The sequence below is a fragment of the Miniopterus natalensis genome, chromosome 12, assembly GCF_054644295.1.
Source record: "Miniopterus natalensis isolate mMinNat1 chromosome 12, mMinNat1.hap1, whole genome shotgun sequence".
NCBI classification, from domain to species: Eukaryota; Metazoa; Chordata; class Mammalia; order Chiroptera; family Miniopteridae; genus Miniopterus; species Miniopterus natalensis.
The window spans coordinates 30,686,175-30,705,698 of NC_142092.1; the positions used below are offsets into that span (position 1 = coordinate 30,686,175).

Consider the following 19,524-nt stretch of genomic DNA (forward strand, 5'->3'; position numbering starts at 1 on the left):
TATCTCATTCAGGATCAGCCATAATTAGTAAGAGTTTTCCTGAACCTATTTTCACTATAATAAGAGAGGGGGGAGGGATTGAGAGCTAAAGTATGCTCAGTGTTCAAGTTAAATGTTAACTCTTTTGTTTAGTTAAGGACTAACTTATTCTTTCCTATGCAAAAGAAAAAAGAGAGGGAGAAAACACAATGTGACAATAACCACCTGACTTTAAAAAATCATGGTTTGCTTATGTGGTTGCTTATTTTCAAGGTAGTACATATGTAGCGATTATAAAGATGTGTGCAAACTTGAACAGACTGCAGACTCACCTTCCCCGGTTCCCTGTGCGGCTTCTGCAGGGTTCTCAGAGAGTTAGTTATTTTTGACCACATTCCTAGTTTAGCCATTAGAAAATTATGGGTTTTATTTGTATAAACTCAGCAGCTAAAATAGCACTTCCAGAAAGGTGGGTGAGCTCATCGCCGTCTGAACCAGGCAAGTTAATGGCCTGCCCAGCATTGTTCGCCCAGGCAGCCCCGGCTGACTTCACCAGCTGTTCCACTTGAAGGGAGACATTGTTTCTTAGGCTGCATTTGTCAGATGCTCTCCTCTCCGCACCGCCAGCCTTTGCTGAACATCCTAGCAGTCCTGACTGTTCCCACTGCTTGTACTTTATGGGACCAAAGGGCAGGGAGCCCTGGAAATGTATGCAGAGTACTCCGTTCAGCTGTCTGAGGCCCCCACCCAGGAAAAAGATGTAAACACCTTCATCCCTGCACGTTTACACAGACAGACACTGCCCATGGGAGCTCCCGGGTGGGAGGGCTTCTTTCTTCCAACACCTTTAAATGTCACTTACCAAGCAGGCCTGGGAACATGAATAACTTAAGCATGAGGTGCTTTTGCTGATGACTGTGATCACTTTTCAGGAAGTATGATGGCAACGTATGGAACGGAGGTAGCCAGGAGAAGGGAATTGGGGGTGGCAGAATTTGTATTTGCTGTGAGAAATTAAAGTAGCACGATGTTGAACTTTAGGAACTTCTTAGGCTATTGCCGGCATAGTGTTCAGTTTGGTGAAAGAATCGATGGCTGAAAGAGATGAATTTCAGTGGACTTAAAATCTTAAATGTCAGGTGCTAGGGCAGAGTGCGCAGAAAAGTAAGAGGCCTTAAATTTGGTAATGTGTTTGCCTCTGAAAGATGCTATTCCACAGACAACACGGAGAAAGGACAGTAATGTAGTTTTAAAAAGTCAAGTTGAATGCTCTTTAGAATGAGTGCCAAATACAACCCTGGTAGATTGCTTCTGGCTTCTCTTAAATGAGTTTTTGCATTTTCCTCCCCTTCTGCTGTGTTTATTTGGAGGACTGTTCAGTTTTTATTACTGGGCTACTCCTTGGATTAAAGACATAAGGCATTTCATCTCTCGGGAGGAGAATAGGTGTTTGAGGTGAACGTTCTTCAGGGCTCTGTGTTCACTGGAGAAAGGCCTAATTCACCGTTGAGCGGACTGTAACTGCAGATGCTAGTTTAGAAATCTGTTGGCTAGATTCAGGTGACTTTGATAAGACTTTTATTCTTTTCAGTCTTATGTATTTGTGAGCGCATTCTTGGGAAGATTGCTGCTGGGTAGTGTTGCGTGTCAGAGAGGAGGGAAGTTTAGTTATTAACCCCATGTAGAGGGGAAAGGGGGGCAGTAGGCAGGCTGTGGAATGAGGAAAGGGCTGAGTTGAAACATTTCCAAAAGGTATTTTTGTTGTTTATACTTGTTAATTATTAATATTAATTATTGATGAAAAGCGGTTTTAAGTTACATGCCACACATTGTTTAGGAATAAATTATCGCATTTCTTATCTGGAACCATAGTACCTTTTAAACTGTTTCAAATAATCAATATTTATTAATTTAGAACAATTTTCCCTCTTCCTTGAACATTAAAGAGAAAAATCTATGAATCTCCATCTTATAAAGAATTTGTTTTATAAAAGTATATTTTCCCCTCACCTTTGTGTGGCTTTTAACACTAAATGAATATGTTAAGGATTGAATTTGTCCAAATTAGATCAATAATTACAAAGTAGCTTTAGAACAAAGTAGGTATTTCATGAAAAACACATAGATAACATATAAGGCTTTGTCAGTTAAAATTGTCAAATTAGTTGTGAGTATGGTGCTTTGTCTCAAATGTTTGTGCCTTTTCAGAAGTGCATCCTCTTAGTTTCTTGAAAATGAGTTTTTTACTAGTTTCTGTATTTTGTAGCTCATCATATAGGTTTAAATGAAGCATATTCTGTTTAAATTCCAATAGGCAGCTATGTACAGGATTAAAGATTTCTCTGGGAGTCTGAACTGGCTGTTGTTTATTTAGAGAGGGGGGAGGAGGGAGGAAAGAGAGAGAGACAGAGAGACAGAGAGACAGAGAGACAGAGAGAGAAATAAACAGACCCTCTGACAGACTTGAAAATATTGCTCTCAGAGCCAGGCTGTAAAAGTCAATGTTTATGCTTTTGAGGCATTATGGCTTTCTGATTGTTATTACATTCATTTTAACCTCAGTCTTAAAGGATATGTACTGGGTTTCTACGGGCTTCACTCATTTTTAGTTTTAGATTATGTTGTTCTGATCAGTGGGCTATATAATATCACAAGAGTCATGTGCAGAAGTACTACTCATAACATTGGCAACTCAAAGATTTGCTTGGTTGTAGAAGATAGCACACACAGCTGAACTACCTTTGGGGTTCATTTTGCATTTGCCTAGGTGGCCTCCCGAGGTCACCTGCACTGGTATATTTTCCCAGTAGGGAGCAGTTATAGTAGTAACTTGAAAACCTTACCTAAGGTGGACTAAGGCAGCTAATCCTAGATCAGCCCATTCTCTGTCATCTGAAAGAACTGCCCTCTGACTTCATTCATAGCTTGGTGTTTAATCTCTGTGAATAGTTGGCTTACCACTTTTCAGAGCCCCAGTCTAAGATCACAGATCCTCTGGGGCATCTGGGACAGTCTGCCTTTACCTTCATGAAGGCTATGGTCTGTTAACCTTGCTTTCGATGGGCTCACTTCATTCTGGGAAGAAAAGTTCTGCATTTGTGAAAATGAAAGGACATTTGCCTTTCTCAAGGGAGCTGAATACCATGGGTTTCTCCAGAGAGGATTACTGGTGAAGACAGTTATGAAGAGAAAAGTAACTCTTTTAAATGAACAGCATGTTCTCGCTTAAATATTTACCAGAATGATTCTAGAGAAATATAATACAGGTAAGTTTTGTTATGTTCTCATTGTGAGTTATGTTTACAAGAAACAAAAATAGGATTAGAATCATAGAGGAGGAAAAGCTTTTCGTACCAGTGGCTTATGTTTTATAGCTCATGAATTCTAACCATTTATAAAATTATCTGGTTTCTTGACCCTACTCATGGTTGATTTTTTCCCCCTCTCTTTTTCCATCTAGAGACCTTTGAATTATTTTTATTCATAAGTGAAAAATGTATTACAGCTTTATTTCCTTTTATTAATAGTTCCTTCTTGCCCTTAACCACATCTCTGACTTTTTGGCATGTAAAGTCCAATGAGCTCATGCTTAATCATGTATAAACAACCATCTAATTATATGGTTTTGAATTTTCATTTGACCGACTAAATAAAAATGACACAGAAAGAGAAACCCGACAACCTCCTTGTATTTGGATACCTGGCCTTTCTCTCCCTCACTCTCTCTTCACACGTTTAGTAAAATGTGTGTTAAAACTTTAAAAAAAAAATCAGCTTGCATTTGCCAAGTTTCTGAGCTAAAATTGTTCTTTTCAAGGCTACGTGTCAAAAAACAAGTCAGTGGAGCTGTATGCGTCTCCTTTACAAATTTCTTTCAGCCTCTATTCTTTCCTCCTCTGGACAGAGGTGTTACTAGAATTCCTTGCGCTGCTGGTGTCAGGTGACAGACCAACCAATAAAGGCCAAGATTTCTCAATCTTTGTCCCCTTACCTTCGCCCCTGAGGTACAACAACAATGATCCCAGTTGCCATATCTTCTCACCCTCCCCCAAACCACTCTGATTGACACATTTTTGAAAGAAGGTAGTGGGAAAATCTTTCCAAACAAAGGTGCTTACTGTGTTTAACCAGGAAGGTAGTTGTCTGTTCCCTTTTTTACTCATTGGCTCAGTCCTAGAATTCTGAACACCGAGCAAAACCTTTTCTGAAAGGTTAGATGGTTTCGCTGTGACTAGCTCAATATACTCTATAGAAGGCCAAAGAAAAGATACTTTCCTTTATTATTATTTTTTCTGGATGTGTCACAAGATGAATACCTAGAGAGCAGGTCTGTCCAACTAGTATTTAATAGCTGCAAGAGAGAAGAAAGGGAAGGGGAGACCTGTGAAATTGGGCGAAAGTGATTTATTTTTTCATGGGTCCTTCAGCCTTAAAACACAATTTGGTTTCTCAGAGTACCATGACTCTGAAACATGCATATCTCTAAGTGCTAAAATTTCAAACACTTACTGGATGTGGTAGATTTGTTTGGAAGCAAATTATATTGACTCCATTTTGAGAATTGAGAGAATGATCTCACTGAGATTAGTGTCTAAACAATCTTCCTTGTTGAAAATATTTTTAGAGGTAACCTTCATAATTTTTCGGCTCATTGTAAGGAGCTGGTATTACCCAGTGATTCGTAAGGATTTATTGTAACATTTTCTTCCAAACTGTAGATTTGTATCAGGGTTCATTTCCTCTCATTGTGTAAGATGATCGAAGTGAGCCCTCTGCCTTTCCCTGTTGTTTTTTGTTTTGTTATGGAATGTTTAGAACAAAGAGGGGAGCAAATTCTAGCAGAGTTTATAACTTGGTTCACCTGGAGCAGTCAAAAGAAGAGGCACTTTAACTACCAAATTAAGATCTCAATTTATCCTTGGGGAATGGGAGGGGTTCTATTTCTCTCTTTCCCATTTACTTTCAAAGCCATAGGATCTTCACATTGCTTCCGATTTATTAATTATCTTCTAAGAATTTGTATATTATTCAGGAAGTAAGTTTTCAACTCAATTAGTATTCAATTTTTTATTCACATTTATTCTCAACTTTCACATTCAACTTAGATAAATAATAGTACTCCTTAGAAAAGTTTACTTTAGGCGTAACTTAAACATTACTCGTCATTCCGATTTTTTCCATACTGGTGTTAATCTGTACTTTGATTGCCTTTTCTTTTTGATGAGGAAGAATTTGGTGCTCTCCCTCACTGTGCGACATACTTTTAGATCCCATTAGTGAAGAGTTATTGCTGATCCAGTGTCTGAATCAGAGCCATCAGCGCCTATAAGGTGTAGAGCTTAAAGAGTCACATTTGCTTTAATGCTAACTCATGTTCCAATCACGTTTACAGAGATGCTTAGATTACTCTTTTAAATTCAAAAATAGCATTAAGTAAAAGAAACAGAAGGGAACTTACACTCTATAGGCCTTAGCCAGATTGTGTGTTGAGATTTGTGATGTTAGAATTATGTGTCTATATTTTGGTAGTTTTGCTGTTATGCAATTTTATACAATGACAAGTTGCTTGAGCCAAAGGGTAGATATTTCAGCCTTCATATCTTTCCAGTTTTAATTGAATCTGTAGTGGGCATGACTTACTCTACCAACTCGTGTGCAAAAAATGGTGCCCTGACTGGGGATGGAACCTGCAGCCTTGGCATATCAGGATGAAACTAACCAACTGAGATACCTGGCCAGGGATAAACTATTTCCTTTAAATCAAAGCAAGTGAAACTCTAAGATCTCATCTAACTGATGGGCTGGAAATTTTATCTAGTCATTCTTGGTTGGGGTACCCGATATCTTGCCAAGGTGAGGCAGATCCTGGGGTCTTGTACAGAGCAGAACATTCCAAGTACTCTTCTGGTTCTTGGTCCATTAGGTTGCTGCTAAGGTGACTGCTGACCAAGCCGACATGATCTCTAGAAGTCTGCTGCTGTGTGCATTGCTTGGGCACAGGAACCTAGAATCTGGCCTTTGCACATTTGCCGTGCATCCATGACCTCTACCCTCGCTGCCCTCCCTGAACACTGCTCTCTACTTGGGGAACCATCAAACTGCTGTTCTTCACAGACTTGGGGCAGTCTTCCCTTTTCCTGGCTTCTGCCTCTGAGGCACTCAGAGCACCTAGATAATCTCAGTGGATTTAGACATCTACACTGGACTAGAAAAGAGGAGGAAGTCAATCAGTGTCAACTTCTAGCCCTCTTGTAAACCCCAGAGGCAAAGGAGCACAAATTACAAATAATAGCTCAAAAAATTTTTTGTCATGTATGTGGGCTGCTGAATGGGCTTTGGAGCATAGAGTTAAGAATCCAACAGCCGACAGAGGCAAAGGGCATGTATGAGACAGTTGAACAGCCCTGGTGGACTTTTGGGTACAGGAAGCTGGGTACCTTCTGGTTCTTAGAAATAGGATTGATTTAATTTTTAACATAAGAAGATGTAATTTCCATGACCATTTGCCTTTTTTCCAGGTTTGATTCTTCTGGGCATCTCATGCAAACTCTTTGGACAGTTGTGAGGAATTACTGTTTGAAGGAAAACAAAGGTAGCCTAGTAGCTTTTAATGATAACAGTGTAAGCTGTGCCTTTTAGGCCGTAAGAAGTTCTCTTAATATGAAGGATCAAATGGGATTTTGCCTGTAAACCAAATCTTAGATCCTGAAAAAAGGTTTCATTGATTTATAATTGAGTGACTTAGAGTATACTCCCTTTATGCTGAGAGAGAGAGAGAGTGTGTGTCACAGGAGGGAGTATGGATGGGGCGCAAACTAGTAATATTTTCAGTTGTTCAGGTAATTTAAAGACAAGGACATATTAACACTTGTATTCACCAGGGACCATTGTCTGTCTTCTACATCACAGCACATTGAAGGGTTCTCAGACTCACTTGTGGCCTTGAACTATACTTGTCTTGCCTTAAAAATGTCGCTAAGAGTCATATTATTTATTTATTTATCCAGCAAATATTTATTGACACCTACTCTCTGATAGTTATTGCTTCATAGAGTACAGGGTCTCACCCAGAGGCAGCCTTGCCATTTCTCATCCAATTTCTGCTTTTGGCGGTCTTGGGGGTAAAAAGCAACTTAGGATAAACATGATCTTAATTTATGGAGAAGGGTTTGGATCTAATATTTCTTACAGGCCCTTCAACAACCCCCTTATTTTTTTTCTTTATAAGGTCATTTGGAGTTACCCTGTTCCCTCTGTTTATTGCAATATGACCTGGTTCAGGCCTTGTCACTGCATCTTGAGATCATAGCAACATTTAACTAGCTTGGTTTTCTGCCTTCAGTCTTTGTTTTCATATTGCTGGAAATAGTTGGACTGCCCTCTTCATAGTCCCTCGTCATATCACAACCATGCTTAAAAACCTACTGTAGCTCCTTTAGGGGCTGGCCTTGAAGGTCATGTGTAATATGATTATACTTTAATAAGAAGGTAAATGCCTGTAGAGTACTTACTGTGTGCTAGACACTACTATAAGTGCTTTACATACAATGAGTTATTAGTTCTCCAGACAACCTTATGAAGGTAGGTGCAATGATCAACCCCATTTTCCGAATGAGGAAACAGAGGCACAGAGAGTTAAGGAACTTGCCCAAGGTCACACAGCTGGTAAGTGAAGCCATTCTGGCCTTAGCACTGCCCTCCTTTACCACTTTCCATGCTGCCTCCAAACTACTTTCCCAGCACATCCGCTTCACTTCTGTTTGGCCAGCCCACTCTTTGTACGACTGTCTCCCTTCCAGTTATTATCAGGCTCAGATCAAGTCTCACCTCCTGCAGCTGATACATATCTATTTCTTGTTTTAACTCTTTCTGTACTCAGCATTATGGCAACTCAGTTTAAGATTGGCTGTATCCTAATTGTTTCATGTGTTGATTAAAACTCTAACTGGTCAGCCCCGCCGGGCGTCGACCTAGGATCCAGGTGATCGGGGTTTGATTCCCGGTCAGGGCACATGTCCAGGTTATGGGCTCGATCAATGACTCTCTCATCATTGATGTTTCTATCTCTCTCTCTCCCTCGCCTTTCCTCTCTCTGAAATCAATAAAGATATATTTTTTTAAAAAAACAAACAAAAAAACCAAAAAACAAAAACAAAACTCTAACTGGTCAGAAGCACCTTGAGGGATAATCTAAAAGCCTAGGACTCCATTATACAACACAGCACCAAGCCTGCAGGTAATGCTTAATAAATGTTACATGTTCATGGTCTTGGGGAAACTGAGGCACTTTTCTCCCATTAGAGTATGCTTTCTCCCTCCCTTCTCATCCTTTCTTATATTTATGGAAGTCCAGTCTTAATAGAGCAAGTAGTATAATAATTTCACTTGGCATTAACTTATTTTCACAGATTAATCCCACAGATAAGCCTTGGTTTAAGCCTATTAAATTGTAAGCAAGAATTATCTAACTCACTTATGTATCTGCACTCCCTAGAGTATATACTATCACACAGAGCAGAGATTCAATAAACCTCATCAGTGAGCAGTAAATCACTCAGCTGGGCCTGCACTGCTGGTATTTCAGTTTTTCAGAGTAATGGCTTGCTTATTTAACAAATACATCTGCTCTATTCCCATGGGATGGTTCGAAAATTTGTTGAGGGAAAAGCAGTAAAATGTGCTTACATTTCCTCTTTGGTTTTCCAGGCTAATCGTTGGTGAACTTTATTTAACATCTTGATATACTAAGAGTCTCTATGGAGCAGAGCAGCTTTCAGTTAACTTGGCAAATCATTACAAGAGAAAACAGAAGGGTCAGCATAAGCTCTCTCTACTAATTAGTTGGTAATTGATGTACAATAGCTGACTGGTGGGACTTTAGGATATAAATTTTGGGAATGCTGTTTAATATATTTTTACATCTTTATGAGGTGGTTCAGAGCTGTGTGCTCTTAAGAACATCTTATCAGGAGGGCCCAAGTGTGGGGCACAGGAGTGAGGCTTCACGTCCAGGACCTCAGGGAGCGGAGTGGCACAGGAAGGAATATGATACGTTTTAATCTCTCAGGGCATAAATACAATTCCATCTAATGCAGGGGTGAGATGAAATGAGTAATGCTGGTGATTCCATACTTTGTGGCCAACATTCCTGAATGCTGACTAAGGTTGGAAGAGTGTTGGTGTGAAAGTTATATTCTTTGTGGGATAAACTTGGTGGTAAACTTAAATTCAAGCTGAACTTCTTTGTGGTGGGATATTGCATGATTCATGGGAATCTTCATTAATCTGGATTCATTGTGACCTATTTATTGGCTGGGACGAAGTAACTCACTTTGGAATGAAGTCACAAAAATAGTCTTTATATGACCCTGTTCAGTGTCACACAGCCAGTGGATGGGGGAGGGCAGGACTCAAATCCTGATATATACTATTTCTGTTTCCATAACATCCTGCATATGTTAGGTTGAACCATATAGAAATTACTCTCATTCTATCATGTTTGACCTATAAAGAACACCTTTTATATGACCCAAACTACAAGTAGGGATCACCTCTTTTATAATGAGTGGTTGGTTTAGTGTTATCTTCATGGCCGGGATACTGGATGTGTGGGGACCGAGACAGACCATCTTGCTCACTGTTGTCTCCAGGGACTGTATAGCTTGTGGTTGGCATTTGATAAGTATCAGTTGAATAAACTATAACAACCGAAACATTTTGGTTATTTCTTCCTACCCAGCTCCCATATATATGTCGTTTCTGTGTCTTCATATCTTTGTCATTTTTAGAGTAATCAGTGGATAAACACAAACTGTCCTGAAGCATATGGCCTCAGCAGGGATAATTGTGACATAATCAACTATTTGACTTCAACCAAACCTTTTAAACTAATGAAGAAGTTAATTAAAAACATACCTCTGCTAAGATGACCTCTTATTTAGAAACTGGAAAATGCAAAACGTGTGTGTTCCCCACCAGCACGCAGTGATTTTGGCTAGAATGTATGTGGTACTCAGAATGCCATCCACTCAGATCCTTATTTGAGCAGTAAACACATTTTTAAAAAACAGTGTGCAGTCGCTAAAAGTCAGTATTTCAAAATGAAAACCAGTGCACAAGTAGTTGGCACATCTGGTAGTCAGAAAAGTTGTATGGTTTATTTTCAGCAAATGACATGCCAAGGAACATTCAGACTTGGCCAGTTGAATGCTTTTTTTCTATCTGTGGTGACACCTGGTTTAAAAAAAAAAATTGGCTCCAGACTGAAAGCAGATAGAACGTTGGAAATGGGTAGAGAATTAAATAGAATCATTTGCTATCTTGTTTTATGCAAGGAAATATAAAGAACTATTTTACATCAAGAAAGATAATGGAGCAAAAATGTGATGAGAGTCATGAACAATAATAATAACAATAACAACAATAGCAGCTAATACCCATTGTGTACCTACTATGTGCTAGACAATGTGTAGTGTCCTATACATGTGTAATGACTACTAGATGGATAACAACCTTATGGGGTGGTGTTATTTTTATTCCCATTTTACAAATGGGAAGATGCAGACATGGAGTTAAGGCATGTTTAAGCGATGTGCCCAAGTCACACACAGCTATCGGGGGTGGGGGTGGGGCTGATCCCAGGCAAGCCGGGGAGCCCACACTTCAAATACTGCCCGATTCTGACTAGTCCGGAGGTGTTCATTCTGTCTGGAATTATGAGAAAAATGAGATGGTTGCATTGAGCACCGTGGCCCTAGATCAGACTGTTGTTTGCCTCCATTTTCGAGACAGATACCATTTTCCAGAACATTCTCCCAGCTGTTACACAAACATTAGCTGTTCCCAGGAAATTTATCATTTAGCCTGAGGCTTCCAGGGTGTCGCATATGACACCTGTCAGAAGCTGTGACTCCTCTATGGTTAGATGCGGTTCAAGTTGACCAGTATATTTGGGAGTAGGAGGTAATACAGTAAAAGTCACGGAGACTGTGGGAAGTTAGCAGCACTGTGGAATGTGTCAAAGGATGGAGTTAGTTGGAGTTTGTTTTTGAAAAATGGCACTGCCTTTCAAAAAAGAAAACCAGGAGGGTTTTGGTGGAAATAATTTGTCAGTATTTAATATTCATGTGTATCACTATCTTTTATTTTCATTTATTCATTTCTTCTTAACTTCATTGACAGACTTTATTGTTTATGTTCTCTGTAGGCCCTGGGCTAAGTGCTGAGGAAGCAAAGCTCCTTAAACAAGGGCTTTACCTTTAAAGAGCAGTAAATTGTAAAAGAGGAGGGGGTGACAGGCATGGAAACATTTCAGTTCCCTGAAGGTTTGGGGGCAGATGTGTTATGAGAGACTATAGGGAAATGAAAAGAAGAATGGTCATATCTTCCCAGCAGGCAGTGGGGGCGGGAGGAGTCAGAGATGTGACTTTTGAATTGAGACCTTGAAGACGCAGAGATGCTCACTAGGTAGACAAGGTAGGGTAAGGCTGTTCTAGGCAGAGAAGACCATAAACAAGACAAGGGTTAGAAATTTCTCAGCCATCATATTGGTATTTATCCATTCTAAGGTGTGCATATTTTCACACCAGGACATCTCTGACATCTCAACACCATGCACTAGTTTAATTGACAGCATATGTTCTTACTGGTACATAAAATGATGGCATGCCTTATAATATATGGTGCCTTAGATTATTAATATGCTTTGCCTCCAAGTAGTTTTTCTTGAGTGTGCTGTTCTAGCTGCTAATATGTCTTTGTTTTAGAGGTAGATATTAATACCTTTTTACTAAGGTAGAAGTAGTCATGAAATGAGTTGCTTAGATAAATAAATGATATTGAATTTGTCAGAATACCTGACATCTGATGTTGCTTTTAATAGCCATGGCCGGTAGGGATAGGACTTGGGGAGGAGGGTTCGAGTGTCTTTTATACTGGACTAGGCTATCAGCCACCACACTGCTTTTTTTCCAAGGGAAAGGGGGATTTGAAAAGCAAATGGCATGTAGTTTGATGGAATTTATAAAGATACTACATTTATGGTCATTGCATAAAAATGTATCCACTACTCTTGATAATGAGATGAAACCCTGAAGTACAGTGTTATGTGAGTTATGGAAATTGGCTATAACTGATCTTTCAAGGCACAAGAGGATGCGTCAGATATAAGCTGAAGTGAAAGAGGTAGAGGGAAGGTTCTGGTTTGTGTATCTTTGAAAACAAGCAGAGAGAATTTTCCTGTAGAGCTGATGACCTTGAAAAGTATCCACAGGAAAAATGAAACAGCCAGCACCTAAACTTAAGCACCCAGGTGCCATAAAAATATACCCTAGTGGAATCTGTGTCTGCTCTGTCAGTAAATCCCTGTGTGGCCTTGGGCAAGTCAGTCAGTTACCACTTGGGTTTTAGTTTTCCAGAGGCCTGGACTATAGCAGGCTCCCTGCCAGCTGAAGATGCTGTGACTCTCCCAGCACTGTCAAGGTCTGGTGTCATTGATGAGAGCATAGTGATCGCTCTAAGGTCTTGTTTGTCCTTCAGTTCTGTGGGCTCTTGGAAGAGAATATTGCAAAAGATGACAGTCATTTTTTGGGCTATGGATTTAATTTTTGGGAAAACAAAGTAGGAAATTGTATACCTTAAGGCTAAGTAAGGAAAGTCACAGTGGTGCTTTTCCACATACTTTGATCCCAAATATATCAATGAGAAACATGGGGAATTTGTGAAAAATATTTAGAGCCTGATTTGTTAAAACTGAGGTCATACTTATTTTAGTTCGTTTGAAATGGGAACAGAGTGTACAGTCACTGAGACTTGACCAGGTAGTTTGCAGAAAAAATGTTTGAAGAAGTACAACCATGTAAAAAGAATGTCTAGAATGATTCAACCGTTATTATTTTTTGTAAGTGAGTCATGACAGTGTTTGCCTTTCTCCTCTCTGCTTTTCCCTTTTCCCTAAGGACACAGATTCTTGTGGGTTTCTTTTTTTCTTCTTTCCCTTTTGGGTATGTACCAAATTTTACTACATTCGAAGATAGTTACTAATGAAAAGAAAAATCTATGCCTAACTAGAATGAGTGTTTTGTTTCTCTCATCCTGATTTGTTTTGTTTGTTAATCCCCACCAGAGGATATTTTTTCCCATTGATTTTTAGAGAGAGTAGAAGGGAGGGAGGAAAGGGGGGAAGAGAGAGAGAGAGAGAGAGAGATAGAATTGGTTGCCTCCAGCATACACCCTGACCAGGGCCAGGGGTCAAACCTGCAATGGTGAACCTGCAATCTATGTACCCTTGATGGGGAATTGAACCCATGACCCTTGGTGCGTGGGCCGACGCTCTAACCACTGAGCAACACTGGCCAGGGCCGCTCTCATCCTGATTTTTAAAAAATTGGGTATATGCCCAATAACGATACATTGGGATGAAGAGGAGACATCAAGAATGGAGAGACACAGCCAGACTCTATCCTTTTAAAGAGGCTTTTTGGAAGGCCAGGGTTGGAATGAAGTAAACCAGTTAAACAAGCTTTTTTTCCTCCCAGAAGCATCAACTTTCCTTGCTGGGTGATTCAGGATATTAGCTATTCTAGAAAAAACTTGGTTTGATATAAGTAAGCCCATCTACTTACCACCTTAACTCTTTAGGTAAGGAGATGATAAAATATGATTTTAATATAACTGGCCACTTCTACACAGAAGGAACAAAATCCAGTGCATTCTGTATAAGTGGTGATTTATAGATGAGTTTCTATTGTAACATTATGCTTTTTCATTACAAGTAGAAGCAGCTTTATGGTGTCACCGGTACTAAAAAAATAAAAAATCAAAAATCCAAGGACTGTCTCTAAAGATGGGACTTCATAAAAGTGTGCACATGTGTGTATTTACTGATTTCTGATGTAAGGGACATGAAAGCTAACCTGATTCGTTTGTTTTTAGGGGCTCTTGGCTTTGGGCCTCAGTGCAAGTCCATTGGAAAAGGCAGCTGCAACAATCTAGTGGTCACCAGCAGCCCCATGATGGTTCAGCGACTGGGACCCATTTCACCTCCAGCAAGCCAGGTCTCTACAGCATGCAACCAGATCAGTCCTAGCTTACAGAGGGCAATGAATGCAGCCAACCTGAATATACCTCCTTCAGATACCAGGTCTCAAGTTACTTTTTTTTCCCCTTCTTATGGTATAATCATACCCCATGATTGTTTTCCCTTCCCTTCCTGAGCACACAAGCACACACACACACACTCGCTTAAGCTACTCTTTTAATTTGATCTTTTTTTAGGGGAACGTGTATAAAAATGAAGTATGTGCCATAATATCACCATTTTTGTTGTTGTTAATACTCACCTGAGGATATTTTTTTCCATTGATTTTTAGAGAGAGTGGAAGGGAGGGAGGGATAGAGAGAGAGATAGAGAGAGAGAGAGAAAAACATTGATGTGAGAGAGACACATTAATTGGTTGCTTCCTGCTCAGCCCCGGATTGGGGCTGGGAATTGAACCCAAGACCCTTCAGTGCTCAGGCCAATCTCTAACCACTGAGCACCACCAGCCAGGGCCATAATGCCCAGCTTGAGATGTTGGGGCCTCAGTGGCTAAACTCCAGGGTATAAATGTGTCACTTCCTGGTGAAGCAAGTCACGCGTCATGGCCTAGAAAATTTAGAAGCTCCGTGTGCCTCTAGCTTACCTGTTCATTTTTCCACGTATATGTTGCAGTGTTTCCAGGCTGCTTTACAACTGTTTTGTCTGTCCATCTACCCCTCATCCACCCATCTACCCAAGTACTTATTAAGTATCTTACATCTGCACAATACAACAGTTAAAGTTTAGGGAGATAGTAGAAACAATGAAGACTGGAGTCATGAATTTAGGACTTTATGATGTGTCTGGGAAGACATACTTTCATGTGTGAATTACATAACATTTCAACACAGTGTCTGAGGAGGTGCCAGAATAAGTAAGTCTAATAAATGCTGCGTATCTCTCCATGGGAGAGAATTGGGTAGGAAAAGGGAAACCACCTCCTCAGACAAATCTCTCTCTTAAGGTTGATTTTAGAGGGAACACATAGTCAAAATGCTGTGCAATGTGTAAGGTCCATTTCTATGTTTGAAATGAATTGTTTTACCTTCTAGAAGTTGCATTCTTGGAGAAACACAATCCGCAGTTTTTGCCTCTTAGTCCTGGCTCTGTTGTAACTGATTTCGCAAAGGCGTTTGACTCCCCGGATCTCTGCTTCCTCTTCTTGGGGGGCTGGGGCTCTGCCGAGATGCCCTTCCGTTCCGGGACCCTGTCTCCCCTCCTGCTCCCTCCGTTTCCTTCTTTCCCTCCTCCTCTGTGCATCTCTGCTCTGCTCTCCTAGCTGCTATTTGAGACTCTGAATTCAGCTCCTGGATCATTTTTTATGCCAATTTTTTCATGATAGGGAAACTTGTTTTTCACCTGAGATTTTTTGTGAGGAGAAGCTGCTGCTGTCATTTCCCTATTGATGATTATGCCTTGAGGGACTCCTCAGACTTGCTGAGTGTTGCATGTAAAATTAACTGTAGTCGAGGGGTAGGTGTCATTGGGAAGCCTTCAGCTTCCTGTCGGTGGCAAGTCCAGCCTATGCCTTGAAGGCAGAGAGTTATAATTAATGGAGAAACTGATGGGTAGGCAAGGCACAAGCTGGTCCAGCCATGTACTTAATGTAGTCTCTTGACCAGGGAAGTGTTATTATCTCAGTGTTTTCTGGCATATTTGATTCCTTAGCATAATCTTATATCATTAAAAGACAACATCTTAAAGATGCATTGACATATGTTTTTGACTATGTTTTCTGTGAGTCCTCCTATTGAAACAATTTTTTTTTTGCAGAATAGGCAAAAAAAACCAGGAGTTGGAAAGTGGCTTGGTGAAGTATGAAACTTACTTTGAGCAGTTTAGAAAGGTCTCATTTACTTGTGACCCTTGGTGTGTGTGTTCTGTCAGAGGAGAGAAAGGACAGGAGGCAGCAGTTCAACTTGAACGCATTAGAGATAAAGATAGACAATCAATTTTGTGTTTTATCCATGGGGGCCGGGTTGTGGGGGACAGGGAGCATGACCTGTTCAGTTTGAATGATGGCCACCTTGTAGAAAGATGTAAATTTTATTGTTTTTTCCGATTATGTAATTCTTACTCATTGTAGAGAATGTGGAAAATATGAAAAGCACAAGGCAGTAAGTGATAGCCATCCTGAATCCGATCACCTCCAGGCAACCCTGGGTGGAATCTTGATATACATCCTTCTAGTTATATGCAAACATGTACTTCATAAGCATAGGTTTTCCTTTGTACCAGATCGATCTAATAACCTACATAGTGTTATAATTACTTCGTTCAGTTAATGTAAACACGATCTTTTGTAATGAAAGTCTTTAGCATCATATAATGGCTTCTTCCTACCCAAGATTCCATTTTATTTAAAAAGTATATAAATAAAACTATATTTTTTTTCATCAGTCTTTTATTACTGGTCACTTGGTTTCCCTTTATTTCAGTATTATAAGTAATACTTTATTGGCTCAATCCTGTAAATTTTTTGTTGCATATCTCTGGTTATTAGAATAAATTCTTAGAAGTAAAATTAGCTGGAAATGTATGATTTCGAGACTTTTGATATATAGTCTTGAATTGACAGCAGAAAAAGCTTACCCATTTCTAAACTCACTAGTAGTCTCAGAGTTCCTAGTTCCCATATCATATCAAATACTGGGAATTATTATTTTTATTACTTTTGCCAATTTGATGTGCAAAATGTTAATTTTAAAAATTTGTATCCTGTTATCTTAATTATTGAAAACAATGAGTAGTTTTTATAAGATTGACTGTATTTCTTCTTTTGACCTCCTTTGAGTGTTGTTGTTCTTCTGTAGTGCCTCATCATGGAAAAAGCGTTCCTCCTTAGCTATGTTGGGTTCTGGTTAATTCATTGATGAGAATCATGCCCTAATGTTGTATTTTTGCCTTTATTAATTTCCCACACATTTCTGACTAGCCCTACTTAATGAGAAATGCAAACTACCTTACCCTCCTGAAGATCCAGGAGCCATTCTTGATTTCGGCATTGCAAACACTCTGTAATACAGCGACTGTTGTATGTATTTTCCCTAAAGTCACGAGGCTGAGGTGCTGATACGATAGCCTGATACAGTCACTTCATATACAAATCTGGCAAAAGTTGGGCGGTAGAAGAGACTGGATGCTACCTGCGTGGGTTTTGTATATGCTTAGTTTTTCTAGTGCTTTCACATCCATTGTGGTTCTACATTTATGATTGAATGTTTATAAACTACCTGCAAGTATTACCCGTTTTATAGATGATGGATCCAAGATAAAGAAAGTCTAAAGGCTTTGCCTAATGTCACTTAGTCTGTCAGTTACAGAGTTCAACCATCAATCTAATAATGTCATTCCAGATCCAAACAGGCACCCCATTTTTCTCTCCTGAACCAGAAATTATTGAGGTGATTTCTAGGGATGGACTTTCTGAGGGTTTCCTTTTGGGTTGGATGTCCACAAAGCTCAGAGGAGGCCAAGGGGGCTGAGAATGGAGTCTGGGCTCTCTGTTAGTTCTGACATTTTATAAAGCAATCCTGTATTTAGATACTAATTCTTCCAGGGGATTTGTCCAGGCACTTAGAAAAGAACTTTCCTATAGACTGGGATATGTACATACATATATGTTTCTATCTCTCTTCTCTCTGTCTTTTGAGCATCAGTCTGAGGAATTGTACATGATCCGTAAGTTAGTATTTCTTTTGAGCTTGGCCTTGAACCAAACAATTCGCCTTGGCCGTCACTCCTCTGATGGCCCTATGAGAGTTACTGAATTCTTGCTTCACTGGCCGCCCTAACCTGTTTCACTGATAGTTTCTGAGTTTTTCATATTGGTTTTATTCTGTTTGAGTAATGTTTCTTTCCTTTCACATATAGCTCCAAATTAGCCAGTCACCAGAAATAATATCCTAAGGATCAGATGAACATATGGAAATGGAGATTGTGCTCAGTTAGGTGATAGAACCACAGCTCTTTATCACTTTCTTTCCCATAGGCCTGATTTGTGTAGCAGTAAGGGTTGTACGAGAGAGTCCTTTGGAACCTTTCACAGTCGTTCAATATATTGTTACAGAAAGAGAGCAGAAAATGTAGGTTCCAGTCGTAGCTTGTGTGCCTGTAAGCCTGTTATACCAGGTCCCTTAATCAAGCAGTGCATTATGGACCACATGTGGGCTGTGATGTGGGGAAAACAACAGAGGATGGATGTGATCCAGCTAGGTGACCGCCTGTCAAATGCTGCTTCATTTGGTCCTTAAGTAGAAGTTATTTAAAAAATTCAGTTTGTTTACCTCACAGGCTATATCAAATGAAATAATGTATAGGGAAAATGCTTTGTAAACTATAACAGATGGTTAGTTATCATATGCTGATTACTTATTCACTTTCTTAATCAACAATTTTTTTAAAACTTATTATGTATCTGGCACTCTGGTGGGTCCTGGAGGAGATAAAAATGATCCCTTCTGTGGGAAGGCTTTGCATTTCAGTGAGGAAGATAACTTTATTGAGAAAGTTAGCTACTTTTAAGGCACAGTACAGACAGTGTATGACTTATTTGGAAAGAGGACTCTTACTGAGAGCTAGTGTATTTGGGGGACGTTTCATGGATTAGAACTTTGAAAGATAAAAGATCTGAGTAATTGCACAGGAGGGATGAGGGCCGCTGGGCAAAGGCCATTTGTTGGAAGTTTTGTTCTTATTATGTGTTTGAGATAGAAAAGAGAGGTCTCTGTGTGTATTACTGCCTTAGTGAATAGAATATAGACTCTGCTTTCTGCAAAATGTATGAAAACTGTCTTAGAAACTGATGTTTGAGGAATGAAGGAACATGCCTGCATGGGGTTATGCTCAGATTTAAATTGAGCCATAGCTAGGTATAATTTGAGAAAAGCATGAAACATCTCTGCACAATGGAACAAATAAACATGTCTAAATAGGTTGCCCTCACACCAAATAATATAATTACATATACAAAGTGCATACAAGTGGATAAAATACTTTCTTCCTGCTATTCACTGCTTAAAAATCTGAAATGCTCCAGTGTGACAGCGACCAGGCAAATACAGCATTTGAGAATACCCTATAAACCTTCTCCACCGTGGGGTGTAAAGCAAAGTCAGTTGTCTGTCCCTCATATACGACACGACTACTGATTTTGCTTGGGTCAGAAAGTAATTCCTCGATCTCCCTGGGGAAAAGGGACCGAAAGGTCCTTGACATTCAATCACCAGGAGCCTTCACCTGAGCTCCGCAAGGAGGGCTGCACGCTGCGGGGGTGCTGGGAAAATAATTGAAAGTGTCCATGGGGAATTAAGAAACAGATGGTTCAGAAACCACTCTGGGGCTTGCAAAAGGACTCCAGCCCGAATATAAGGATTGTAGACCAAGAAAAAAATCCATGTCAAGGGCAACTGGACATAAATTCCTGCTGTGTTTGTCATTGGTAAACATTACTTCACCCGATGGAAACA

At 39.8% G+C, this 19,524-nt stretch overlaps 1 protein-coding gene across 1 annotated transcript in view; it reads left to right on the top strand.

Annotated features, from left to right (window-relative positions):
• The window catches only part of GLIS3 (GLIS family zinc finger 3), a 409,424-nt gene that overhangs the window by 114,105 nt on the left and 275,795 nt on the right, over window positions 1–19,524 (top strand). Inside the window, exon 3 of the mRNA XM_087822681.1 lies at window positions 13,912–14,119. Coding sequence (XP_087678807.1) covers window positions 13,912–14,119 — 208 coding nt within the window. The remainder of the gene's footprint in view (window positions 1–13,911; window positions 14,120–19,524) is intronic.